The sequence below is a fragment of the Raphanus sativus genome, chromosome 1, assembly GCF_000801105.2.
Source record: "Raphanus sativus cultivar WK10039 chromosome 1, ASM80110v3, whole genome shotgun sequence".
Classification (NCBI taxonomy): domain Eukaryota; kingdom Viridiplantae; phylum Streptophyta; class Magnoliopsida; order Brassicales; family Brassicaceae; genus Raphanus; species Raphanus sativus.
Genome location: NC_079511.1, coordinates 4,799,498 through 4,811,848, shown reverse-complemented (window position 1 = coordinate 4,811,848; position 12,351 = coordinate 4,799,498). Strand labels below are relative to the sequence as shown.

At 41.9% G+C, this 12,351-nt stretch overlaps 4 protein-coding genes across 4 annotated transcripts; 3 read left to right on the top strand and 1 right to left on the bottom strand.

Annotated features, from left to right (window-relative positions):
- The first annotated feature begins 351 nt into the window (after positions 1–351).
- On the top strand, positions 352–1,479 carry LOC108854941 (universal stress protein PHOS32). Its single transcript, XM_018628652.2, has 2 exons — positions 352–1,175; positions 1,280–1,479. The coding sequence occupies exons 1-2, from the start codon at positions 449–451 to the stop codon at positions 1,303–1,305; spliced, it is 753 nt and encodes a 250-aa protein (XP_018484154.1). The 5' UTR covers positions 352–448; the 3' UTR covers positions 1,306–1,479.
- Positions 1,480–1,628: 149 nt separating this feature from the next.
- LOC108854847 (G-type lectin S-receptor-like serine/threonine-protein kinase SD1-13) lies at positions 1,629–4,879 on the top strand. The gene is given in 8 exon segments (XM_018628550.2): positions 1,629–2,299; positions 2,301–3,016; positions 3,094–3,201; positions 3,284–3,477; positions 3,549–3,759; positions 3,834–4,071; positions 4,145–4,295; positions 4,376–4,879. Coding segments are annotated over 8 exon segments (2,466 nt in total). The 5' UTR covers positions 1,629–1,760; the 3' UTR covers positions 4,685–4,879.
- A 351-nt stretch (positions 4,880–5,230) lies between these two features.
- On the top strand, positions 5,231–8,875 carry LOC108861982 (G-type lectin S-receptor-like serine/threonine-protein kinase RKS1). Its single transcript, XM_018635990.2, is given in 8 exon segments — positions 5,231–5,366; positions 5,369–6,703; positions 6,772–6,894; positions 6,976–7,160; positions 7,262–7,472; positions 7,548–7,785; positions 7,876–8,020; positions 8,110–8,875. Coding segments are annotated over 8 exon segments (2,688 nt in total). The 3' UTR covers positions 8,425–8,875.
- Positions 8,876–8,947: 72 nt separating this feature from the next.
- Positions 8,948–12,229, bottom strand: LOC108808384 (G-type lectin S-receptor-like serine/threonine-protein kinase At1g11330). Its single transcript, XM_018580544.2, is given in 8 exon segments — positions 8,948–9,435; positions 9,516–9,660; positions 9,755–9,992; positions 10,102–10,312; positions 10,387–10,583; positions 10,671–10,778; positions 10,850–11,761; positions 11,764–12,229. Coding segments are annotated over 8 exon segments (2,523 nt in total). The 5' UTR covers positions 12,167–12,229; the 3' UTR covers positions 8,948–9,126.
- Positions 12,230–12,351: the final 122 nt, after the last annotated feature.

The window sequence follows — 12,351 nt, the reverse complement described above, 5'->3', positions numbered from 1 at the left end:
TAAGGTTTCTATAGAAATAGGACTTTGGCTAATTTTGGGCTGCTGAATGTAAATACTGTTTAATTCGCTTAAATACTTAATTACGGGTATGTTGTTTGCTATTAATGTAGCATGTGTCATACCTCCTAAGTTGAGATTCGATTCTATCTTCCAGGCCTGGCCCAAAGTTATTTCTTGCTTAAACCAATGACATTTGGGCCCATTTCTAACAGTTTCGCTTTTGGATTATCAGGTGTTTCCGTTACTACTTAGCTAAGATTTACATCCGTTAGATCTTAAGCTCATCAATCTAACGGCTCTAAACAAACTCAAAATCTTACAACACAACAAGTACAAGACCAAAGTTTTGTTCTCTTTCTCTCACCTTGTCCGTATCTCCACCGTCAAACCCAAAGACTCATTCCTTTTACCCAAAGAAAACACTCTTTTCATCGCCGACAAAAAAAACATGGCCTCACCGGGAAAGTCACCGAGGAAATCCCCCACCGTCGTCACCGTGCAGCCGTCTTCTCCCAGGTTCCCGATCACCACCACACCGACGGCCGGAGCTCAACGCAAGATCGGGATCGCCGTCGATCTAAGCGACGAGAGCGCCCACGCGGTCCAATGGGCCGTTCAGAACTACCTCCGATCAGGAGACGCCGTCGTCCTCCTCCACGTCCAGCCGACGAGCGTCCTCTACGGCGCCGACTGGGGCGCCATTGACCTGTCTCCGCAGTGGGACCCGGAGAACGAGGAGTCTCAGAAGAAGCTGGAGGACGATTTCGACGTCTTCACCAACAAGAAGGCGGGCGACGTCGCTCAGCCTCTTGTCGAGGCGGAGATACCGTTTAAGATCCATATCGTGAAGGATCACGATATGAAGGAGAGGCTGTGTCTGGAGGTTGAGAGGTTAGGGCTCAGCACTTTGATCATGGGTAGCAGAGGCTTCGGCGCGAAGAAGCGGAGCAGCAAAGGGAGGTTGGGGAGTGTGAGTGATTACTCTGTTCATCACTGTGCTTGTCCCGTGGTGGTCGTTAGGTTTCCGGATGATAAGGACGGAGAGGATGAGACATCCGGCGAGAATGGGGCTGAGAATCTGGTGGAAAGCGATAAGCTTCATACGGTTCCTGAGGTTGCTGAGGAGGAGGGAGACAAGGATGAGTACCATGATGCTTCGGATAAGCACCAAGCAGGTCAGTTTTAATTTGATTAGGAAAATATTTATCTTGAATTTAAAAAAAAATGTGTGTGTATGCTTACCTCTTTGAGAATCACTGTTTTGTTTTCTATGTTGCAGGAGGAGACCTCCCTAAGGAGACATAGAAGAAGAAAAAAAAAAAGCGTTTATGTGCCTTTTGGTTTGTGTTTCTTGATCGGTCGCTTGTGTTTGGGGTTTTCTAGATCTTTGAGTTGTAAGTATTGTCATGTGAGTTTTTTGTTTTGAACTGTGTGGGAAGTTCAGAGATGAATGGATTCAGTGTCTTGTGTGTTTGTGTCTTTTGAAAAAGAAAAAAAAAACAATTGAAAAAGATTTAAAAATGTTTCAACCAACGAACGTCTTTGACGGTTCGAAAATAATATTCACATCCGTCTGTTTCACTCCGGTAGTGTTCGTACCTAGGAAAATCAACTTTGGCACAGGTAGCCGACTGGTTAAATTAAGTCGGTGCTAATGGTTTAAAGAAGATTCAAACTAAACGAACGTCAACTCTTTTGGATACATATAAATACAACAATAAACGAAGCTCAATGTTCTCTCAACAACCTGAGAACACATCATGGGTCGTTGTTCTCTTCTTTTTCTTCTTTTTACATTGTCTTTTGTCTCTTTGAGGTTTTGTTTGTGTGTGGATGTACTTTCATTCTCTACGGAGCTCAAAGACTCGGAGACGACGCTCGGGTCAAACCCCGACGGTTTCAGGTTTGGTTTCTTCAGTCCGGTTGACTCCACGGCTCGCTACGCTGGTGTTTGGTTCAACAACATTCCTGTGCAGAAGCAGGCCGTGGTTTGGGTAGCAAACAAAGACAGCCCGATCAACGACTCTTCCGGAGTGATTCGTATATCCAAAGACGGGAATCTCGTGGTCGCGGATGGTCGTGGACAGGTTCACTGGTCCACGAACCTCTCGCGACCAGCAGGAGCTGCGAACACCACTTACGCAAGGCTTCTGAGCACAGGGAACCTCGTACTTCAAGACAGTGAGGATAAGAAACTATGGGAGAGTTTCGAGCATCCTCAGAACGCATTCTTGCCGACGATGACCATCTCTACCGACGCAAGAACAGGGAAGAGACTCATGCTTAGATCGTGGAAAAGCCTACTCAGCCGGTATGATTCCCTTACCGTTTCCAGAGCTCGCCTTATGGAAAGACGGTCGTATGTTATGGCGTAGCGGCCCGTGGAACGGTCAAAACTTCCTCGGATTACCGGAGAGGGAATCACGCGTCGATCTCTACGGGTTCAAACTCGCTAACGACAACAGAGGATCCGTCTCCATGTCGTTTGGTTACAACCAGTCCATGTATCATTTTCTCTTGGACTCCGAGGGGCACGCCATGGAGAAGTACTGGAGCGAGGCTAACCAAGAATGGAGCATGGGGTTGATGTTTCCGACAAACTGCGATATATACGCCAAGTGCGGCCAGTTCACTAGTTGCCAATCCCGTTTAGATCCGCCTTGCAAGTGTTTTAAAGGGTTTGAGCCACGAAGCTACGAGGAGTGGAACAGAGGGAACTGGACTCAGGGATGCGTGAGAAAGACGCTACTGCAGTGCCAGAGAGGCCACAACAATGGGAGTAGTGAGGGTGATGGTTTTCTGAGGTTGAAGAAGATGAAAGTTCCAAACAATCCACAGCGGTCTGAAGTCAACGAGCAAGACTGTCCTGGAAGCTGTCTGAGAAACTGTTCTTGTACTGCTTACTTTTACGACACAGGGCTAGGATGTCTTCTTTGGACCGAAAACTTGATCGACATGCAGGAGTTTTCGGTCTCTGGCGTTACACTCCACGTCCGTCTCGCTGGTTCTGAGCTCAGTAAGTAACATTCGGACATAAGTTTCCTCATTATACTAAAACTACAGTGTATCAACTCAGATATGTTCCTCAAACAGAAACCTCGAGCAATAGATCACTAGTGATCGTAATCACGACGGTAGGATGCGCGTTTCTTGTCGCGGTGATTGTTCTTTTAGCATTAAGGAAGGTAGCAAAACGTAGAGGTCAGTCAGAGTTAATCATGTCTCTAATAGATATTTGTATTATTGAACAAAACTTTTTTTTTTGCAATTGCTTTTTTAACAGAAAAGAATAGAAACGCGAGGTTACTGTTTGAGAGGATGGAAGCTTTAAATAGCAACGAGTCTGGAGCCATCGCTGTGAATCAAAACAAGCTTAAAGATCTACCATTGTTCGAGTATCAAGTTTTAGCTGCAGCTACTGAAAACTTCGCTGTCACAAACAAGCTAGGAGAAGGAGGCTTTGGTTCCGTTTATAAGGTTAGCTTCATTGGTTACAAAAGCTGATCCTTGGGAGTGTTATTGACTGGTTCTACTTTTTACGCGTGCAGGGGAAGTTACGAGAAGGGCAAGAGATCGCTGTGAAGAGGCTCTCACAAAATTCTGGACAAGGACTCGAAGAGTTTGTAAACGAGGTGGTTGTGATCTCTAAGTTGCAGCACAGGAACCTCGTGAGATTGCTTGGTTTCTGCATTGAAGGAGAAGAAAGGATGCTTGTCTATGAGTTCATGCCAGGGAATTCTTTGGATGCATGCTTATCTGGTAATCACTTTTACCATATGGTTTATATTATGTTCTGTAGTAATTTGATTTGTTGGCTAATGCTCTCTTTTCAGACCCGGCAAAGCAAAGAGTTCTTGACTGGAAGACACGGTTCAACATAATAGATGGGATTTGCAGAGGTCTCATGTACCTTCACAGAGATTCAAGGCTGAGGATCATACACAGAGATCTCAAAGGCAGCAATATCTTGTTAGATGAGAATCTAAACCCGAAGATATCCGATTTTGGGCTGGCAAGGATCTTCCGGGGGAATGAGGACGAAGCTAGCACCCTAAGAGTTGTTGGAACATAGTGAGTTAACTAACAAGTACACATTGAACTTGTACATGTTGATAATATAGCTGACAAAAGCATAACCTCACAGTGGTTGTATGGCACCTGAGTACGCATTGGGAGGGCTATTCTCGGAGAAGTCAGATGTTTTCAGCTTAGGAGTCATACTCCTGGAGATTGTGAGTGGAAGAAGAAACTCAAGCTTTAACAATGATGAGCAGAATCTGAATCTTTCAGCTTATGTAAGACTACTTAATGAGCTTCCTTCTACAAAAGCTTGTACAAAATTCTTGAACCTTTCTTTTTTTTTTTCTTATCCTAGGCATGGAAACTATGGAATGATGGAGAAACCACCACTCTTGTAGATCCTGTCATTCTAGACGAGTGTTTTGAAAACGAAATACAAAGATGTGTGCACATAGGACTACTGTGTGTACAAGATCACGCTAATGATAGACCGAGCGTTTCAGCGGTGGTTTGGATGCTAAGTACAGAGAACTCAAACCTTCCGGAGCCAAAGCAGCCAGCGTTTATAGCTAGAAGGGTCTCACCAGACGTTGAATCACCTTGGCAAAGTGACCAAAGAGCATCTATCAACAATGTGAGCATCACAGAAATCACAGGACGTTAGCTCTGGTAAGTTGCAAAGAAACCTAATATTAAAAGAAAATATTAACAAATCCAAATTAAGATGTATGTGTTGTATGTAAGAGTAATCTATAGGATTAAAGCTTCAAAGATTCGGAATGTATGAGGTCACATAAATATAGAACATGAGTCCTTTTTGTTCCTCTCCTTAAGCTTGATATAAATGTAATATTGTATACATCTTGAAAAAAATATGTTATGTTAATGAGAGCTATTGTATTATAAGACTAATCTAAGAATAGAGCTTCAATAAATGATTGACATCTTGTGATGAATTCTGAGATGGATGGCTTTTTTTCTACTTGCTGTGTTTTGGCTAGTCAAGTTTATTGTTGTGTATTTAATGAATCCATCAAAAGTCAAAAACTGATCTTATCAACAATTCAGTTTTATTTCCGTATATACTCAACAACAAAATGAGTATACCTTAGTGTTTTAATTCTTTCTCTGAGATTTGAAACCTCGTTTATTTACCGCTTAAAATCCATAATGTGCTTTAAGTGTTATCCATATTAATGTCAAAGCCATAATGAAAACTATTGGTGTTCTTTAAGTTCTGTGTCATGTTCAAAGTCACATGAATCAGTTCTTAAGTTGCATCCCTTTGAGTAATTATCGGAACTTTACAGCTAATGTTGTTAGTTTAAATGGTGTTCAAGTTGGCTTTTAATACTACACAACATTTATACGTTTCATCACATCAAACCAGAAACAAACACAGAAATGAAGATTGTCTTTGTCATCTTCTTTTGCTCCCTGCTCCAATCATGTATCTCCACTGATACCATCACGAGAAGACAGTCACTGAGAGATGGTGAAGTCTTACTCTCTCAAGGGGAGAGATTCGCCTTTGGATTCTTCAGCCTTGGAGTTTCAAAGCTCCGATATGTTGGGATTTGGTACGCTCAAATCTCTGAGCAGACTGTTGTATGGGTTGCAAACAGAGACCGTCCCGTTAACGGTACATCTGGCCTGATAAAGTTCAGCAGCAGAGGGAATCTCTGCGTCTATGCATCAGCCAACAGGACAGAGCCTCTCTGGTCGACTAATGTTCCCGACAGTATAATGGAACCAACTTTAGCTGCGAGACTCTCTAAAACAGGGAACCTTGTTCTCCTTGATTCAGTCACAGGGAGAGGTTATTGGGAGAGCTTTGACCATCCTACAGACACTTTCCTACCCTTTATGAGGTTAGGTTTCACACGAAAAGACGGTTTGGATCGGTTTCTGACATCATGGAGATCACCTAACGACCCTGGCTCCGGAAACGGTACGTTCCGGATGGACCGTAGAGGGTTTCCGGAGCTTATTCTACACAAAGGTACGTCGCATTGGTGGCGTACCGGGCCGTGGACCGGGCTGAGATGGAGCGGCGTGCCCGAAATGAACAGAGGATACATCTTCAACAACTCTTTTGTGAATAATCAGGACGAGGTATCGTTCACTTACGGTGTGACGGATGCTTCGGTGATAACGAGGTTGAAAGTGAACGAGAGAGGAACCATACAACGGTTCACGTGGATAGCCAAGGACAAGAGATGGAACGAGTTCTGGTCGGTTCCTAAAGAGGAATGCGACTACTACGCACACTGCGGCGTCAACGGATTCTGCGATCCCACTAGCTCAGAGACGTTCGAGTGCACGTGCTTACCTGGCTTTGAGCCCAATATTAGTCGTCACTGGTTCTTGAGGGACTACACGGGCGGGTGTTCGAGGAAGAACGAAACTTCTCTGTGCCTTGAGGAAGACGGGTTTGTGAAGCTAACGCACGCGAAGATTCCCGACACAGAAAATGCAAGTGTTGTTGATATGAACATAACGTTGAAAGAGTGCAAACAGAGGTGCTTGATGAACTGCTCTTGCGTCGCTTACGCAAGCGCTTACCACGACGGTGAGGGAGGAGAGACAGGGTGCTTGACGTGGCACGGTGATATGTTGGATACGAGGACTTACTTGAACTCTGGACAAGATTTCTACATACGTGCTAACAAGGAAGAGTTAGGTACTTAAAATCAAAACCGCTCTGTTTTCTCAAGTACTTTGTGTATTGATTTTCATCGCTTGTTTCAGCGCGGTGGGACACAACAAGTGGCTCATCAAGGAAGACAAGAGTTGTTCTGGTTCTCATCAGTTTATCTGCAGCCGTAATGCTACTAATGGTCATTGTGTTCTGTTTTGTAAGGAAGCGGCGAAGTAAGTAATGTTTATCTTTTAGGTTTTATAGCTTTCTTGCGTAGCACGCAGATAACTATTTAAAACATGCTCACACTGCAGAGTCGAGCATGCTTAGAAGATCTTCAACAACCTTCTCAATGGTTCCTTTTGATTTTGAAAACTCACTCAAATTTGAAGATGACAGGGAGTTGCCTCTCTTTGATCTTAACACGATCGCTGCAGCCACCGATAACTTTTCTTCCCATAACAAGCTTGGTGCAGGTGGTTTCGGACCCGTTTATAAGGTAGATGGTAATCCATATTTACTTATACTAAGAATATATTATATGAAAAAAAAATCTTCATCAATAAGTGGTAAGGAATGGTTCCTTCCTTTCTATTTCAGGGCGTGTTACAAAACGGTATGGAGATAGCGGTAAAGAGGTTGTCTAAGAACTCAGGACAAGGGATGGAAGAGTTCAAGAACGAGGTCAAGTTGATATCGAAGCTGCAGCATCGAAACCTCGTGAGGATCTTAGGGTGTTGCGTTGAATCAGAAGAGAAGATGTTGGTATATGAGTACTTACCAAACAAGAGCCTAGACTGTTTTATATTCGGTAAGTTCAAGATTTATAAACACTTCCCTCTTCAAGAAAATCAATGACTTGAGAGGTTTGCTATTCTCCTCTTAGATGAAGAGCAGAGAGCGGGGTTGGATTGGCCAATACGGATGAAGATAATCCGAGGGATTGCTCGTGGAACCATGTATCTACATCAAGATTCAAGACTGAGGATCATCCACAGAGACCTCAAGGCGAGCAATATACTTCTTGACAACGAAATGGTCCCCAAGATATCGGACTTCGGCATGGCTAGAATCTTTGGAGGCAACCAAATCGAAGGATGCACAAACCGGGTCGTTGGAACAATGTGGGTTTAACTCTTTACTAATACTTAATTACTAATACAACTGCTCAAAAACTTTCAACCTTTTAAGTTGTTTCAATCTCATTTTCACAGTGGATATATGTCACCTGAGTATGCAATGGAGGGTCATTTCTCAGTTAAATCCGACGTCTATAGCTTTGGAGTATTGATGTTAGAGATCATAACCGGAAAGAAAAACAGTTCTTTCCGCAAGGAATCATCGAACCTTGTCGGACACGTAAGTACTAAACTTCATTATTTTTCAAATTAAAACAGAGGAATAAAACAGAACATAAGCAAATGCTTGTTCTTTTTTCATCTTTGTAGATTTGGGATCTATGGGAAAAAGGTGAAGCAAAATACGTCATAGATAACTTGATGGATCGAGAGACTTATAAAGAAAGCGAAGTGGTGAAGTGCATACACATTGGGTTGCTTTGCGTGCAAGAAAACGCTTCGGACAGACCAGACATGTCTTCTGTTCTCCTCATGTTGGGTCAAAACGCTATTGATCTTCCAAATCCGAAGCTTCCTGCGTTTACTTCCGTGAGAAGGAGAGGCGGCGAAAATGTTGCTTTGCTCATTGCAGAACCTGCTAGTTCTGTTAATGACGTTACCTTCACCGATATTCAAGGTCGTTAGATTTCTTACAAAAAGAGGAAGTTTCTTGGTTTCGCTAGAGTAAATTTCTGCAGAAGAGTCAAACGATGTTGTTATGTATTTAATGAAACCATGAAAAGTCAAAACTGATCTTATCCACAATTCCAAACTATCCAGGTTCGTTCATTTCAATATATATATAAACATAGCAAAGCAACCCAAAACACAAAACCATAATAGTGTTCTCTCTATCTCTCAAGACAAAACCTACTGTGGCTTCTCAAGAACATGTGTGGTTTTTGGCTATCTCCTTTTCCTTCAGGTTCAGCTTCTTCATCCAGGTTAGTTAAGTTCCAGTACTAGAAACTATTGAAGTTATCAATCAAGGTGATTTTAACTGAGGTAAATAAGACCAGATCTGAACATAACTTATCTGATATACATCTCTTGTTCTTTAACCTAACCATTAAGAATCCGTAGAATAATAAAATTTGCAAACACAGGAGTTTCTCAAACCTTATATTAGTACATAGTTTTGAAATTTTTACAACGTATTCAACACACATCATAATAATGTCTTTTACTGAATTATAACACTCCATACATTTTATTCAACACACATCATAATGTCTACATTGACTTATAAGTTATAACACTCCACACATTTTAATCAACACACTTTAATATTTGCCAAACTTGTTCAAACCTTTTTAATTAATACATATTCGGTTTGGGTTTGTGAGCTTAACGCCCTCTAACAGATGTGAGGCTCACATCATTTATAGAGACCTTTTGACTACTCTGGTCAGAAGATTCAGCCTCAGACTTTTCTCTTCCTGTTATAAACGCAGGCTACTTCGGCTCAGGGAGGTTCATGTTCTCGGTTGTTAGCATCCAAATCACGGTTGAAACATTAGGTCTATCGATTGCAACTTCTTGCACACACAACAAACCAATCTGAACACAATTTGTTATCTCTTTCACGAAAGACTCATCAAAGACGTTTGGATCTGCTAGAGAAGCAGCTTCACCCTCATTCCACAGCGTCCACACCTGTAAACATACCAAAATTACAGGTAAAAATTTTAAAAGCTAGAAACGGTAGTAAACATTGTTTGTTAGTGCACACTTACATAAGCTAAAAGGTTTGGATAATTCTCTTCCTTGTGAGAGTTTCTTCTCCCACTTATGATCTCTAAAAGTATAACACCCAAACTGAAAACGTCTGATTTTTCAGAAAATAAACCTTCCATTGCATATTCAGGCGACATGTAGCCGCTGCAATAAAATTTTAAAAAATCATTCACATAGGTTATGAGAAAACTGGTTTCAAAATATTTGTGTTACTATTTTTTTGGGAATGGATACTTACTATGTTCCTACAACCCTTCTTGTGTTAGCTTCATCTTCATTCCCTCGGAAAACTCTTGCAAGCCCGAAATCAGATATTTTGGGATTAAGATTGTCATCTAGCAAAATGTTGCTAGCTTTTAGATCTCTGTGTATGATCCTTAGTCTTGAATCTCTGTGAAGATACAGAAGACCTCTGCATATTCCTTCCATTATGTTCAACCGAGTCTTCCAATCAAGGATCTTTTGCTTCAAAGGGTCTGAAGAAAGAGCTAACAAATCATTAGCTTTCTGTTCGATCATCCCATGTAAAAACAGAGTTAAAACAGAGTAAAAACAGAGTTATGAAACAGAGGAGATAAAGTTTACCAAATAGATAGGCATCCAAGCTTTTGTTTGGCATATACTCGTACACTAGCAACCTTTCTTCACCTTCAATGCAACAGCCAAGTAACTTCACCAGATTCCTATGTTGCAACTTCGAAATCACAACCACTTCATTCATAAGCTCCTCAAGTCCTTGTCCTGATGCCCTTGAGAGCCTCTTCACTGCAATTTCTTGCCCTGCAGGTAACTTCCCCTGAAGAAAAAAAATATTAATATGAGATTGTATACAAATATCTTTTCAGGAAGTCTTTTGTTTAGTATCGTTACCTTGTAAACAGGACCAAATCCGCCTTGTCCGAGCTTGCTTCTGAGAGAGAAGTCATCAGTTGCTGTAGCTAACACTTGGAACTCAAAGAGAGGAAGCTCCTCTAGCTTAACTTGGTTAGAAGCAGGCTCATCACCACTGTTAAGCTCTTCCATTCTCTTTAACAATTGCTCTACGCTTCTATCTTTCTTTGGTTCTGCTAAGGTAATGATAAAGAAGCAAACAAATAATGGTAAAAATAACAATCTGAAGCAAGCAGCCTTCAACTAGTAAAGAAAACTCTAACCTGGACGCTTTTTGAGTTTCCGGCATGCTAACAAAACGCAGACCGCAGCAATAAACACAACGCCTAGCACAGGTGCTGTTATCATTATTGCTCGCTTGCTATGTGCTTCTACAAGATTTGGTGAGATATTATAAATCAATGAAGAAAAAGCCGAGACTATTCGAGTTGCTTTTACTCACTGAGTTCAGAATGCGAGAGTCGAATATAAAGATCAATGCCACTTCCCAAGAAAGATTGCATATCAACCAAGGTACCGCTCCAAAGCATGCATCCAGTGCCTTGATCATATGCATAAGCTGTGCAAGAACAGTTATCCAAACATACCTTAGGGCAAGCTTGCGCATTAGCTAAAGACGGTTGCACATTCACTGGTACTTTCATCTTCTGCACTTTCAAGAACCAATCTTCTTTTCCTCCACTACTTCCATTCTTGAGTCTTTCGCACCGCAATGGAGCTCTTCTCACACATCCACCAATCCAGTTTCCTACACTCCACTCTGTGTTATTCCTCGGCACAAAACCTTTTATGCATTTACATTGTGGATCTTCCCGGTAATTGCAGCTCCCATATGGACCACATCTATTGTATTCATCACAATCTGTAGATGGGAACCTAACACCGACTCTCCAATCATTCATAGAAGTACTCCAATCTCTCTGGTATATAGCTCCATTAGGATCCAAGTTGAAGTGATACATGAAAGAGTCATTAGCATAGCTCAGTGAAACCGTTCCTTTGTTATCATTGTTGAGGTTAAACCCATCAATGTTCAGAAGAGAATCCATATCAGGTAAACCGATGAAAACTTGACCGTTCCAGGGACCGCTACGCCACCGTGTTGTAGCATTGTTCTTCAAGATTAGAAGCTCGGGAAACGGGAAAGCGACGAGAGTAACTGTATAGTTCCCTGTCGAAGGATCTGTTTTGCTTCTCCAAGAAGTAAGACCGATGTTTTCTCCGGTCTTACTGTTGATCAAGAGACTCATTCTTGGCAACACAGAGCTGTAGGGGTGCTTGAAACTCTCCCATATAATCTCACCGTTGTTTCTGCTGTCTTGTAGCCTAAGATTCCCATTTTCCATTAGCTGACCCAAGTAGCATTTGGAGCTACAGCTACTGGTACTGTGACGTTCGTTGACCATATAAGGCGGTTTCTACCAGCCCTAACCACGAGATTTCCATCGTCAGAGATGGAAACAACACCGGAAGTGTCGTTGATGGGAGTGTCTCTATTGGCGACCCAAACCACAGTTTGAACTGGAATTTTGTCATACCAAATCCCAACATAACGTAACCTAGCAGTGGAGTTTACAGGAGTGAAGAAGCCAAATCTGAAAATACCTTTTTTGCAGAGAAGTGTCTTTGACTCTGAGTCTTTGATTTGAGTGGAGAAAGTGATTCTGTCTTCGCCGAAACATAGCCTCAGAGAGAAGCAAGAGAATGCTGCTAGCAGAATAAGGACAAAACAAGGACGTGAGTTCAGTAGAACCACCATAACTACTAAGTGAAATAGAAGGGTTCAAGTTTTGGTTCTCTTTGGAAAATTTATTGTATGAGAAGTAAGTTAATAACTTAATATAGTACTTCTTAAGTCTTCTTACAGAGACAAAAGACCATTGACTTCACCATAGTAAAGTCTAGCTATTTTGTCGGTTATTGAGTGGTGAAATGTCATAAGTC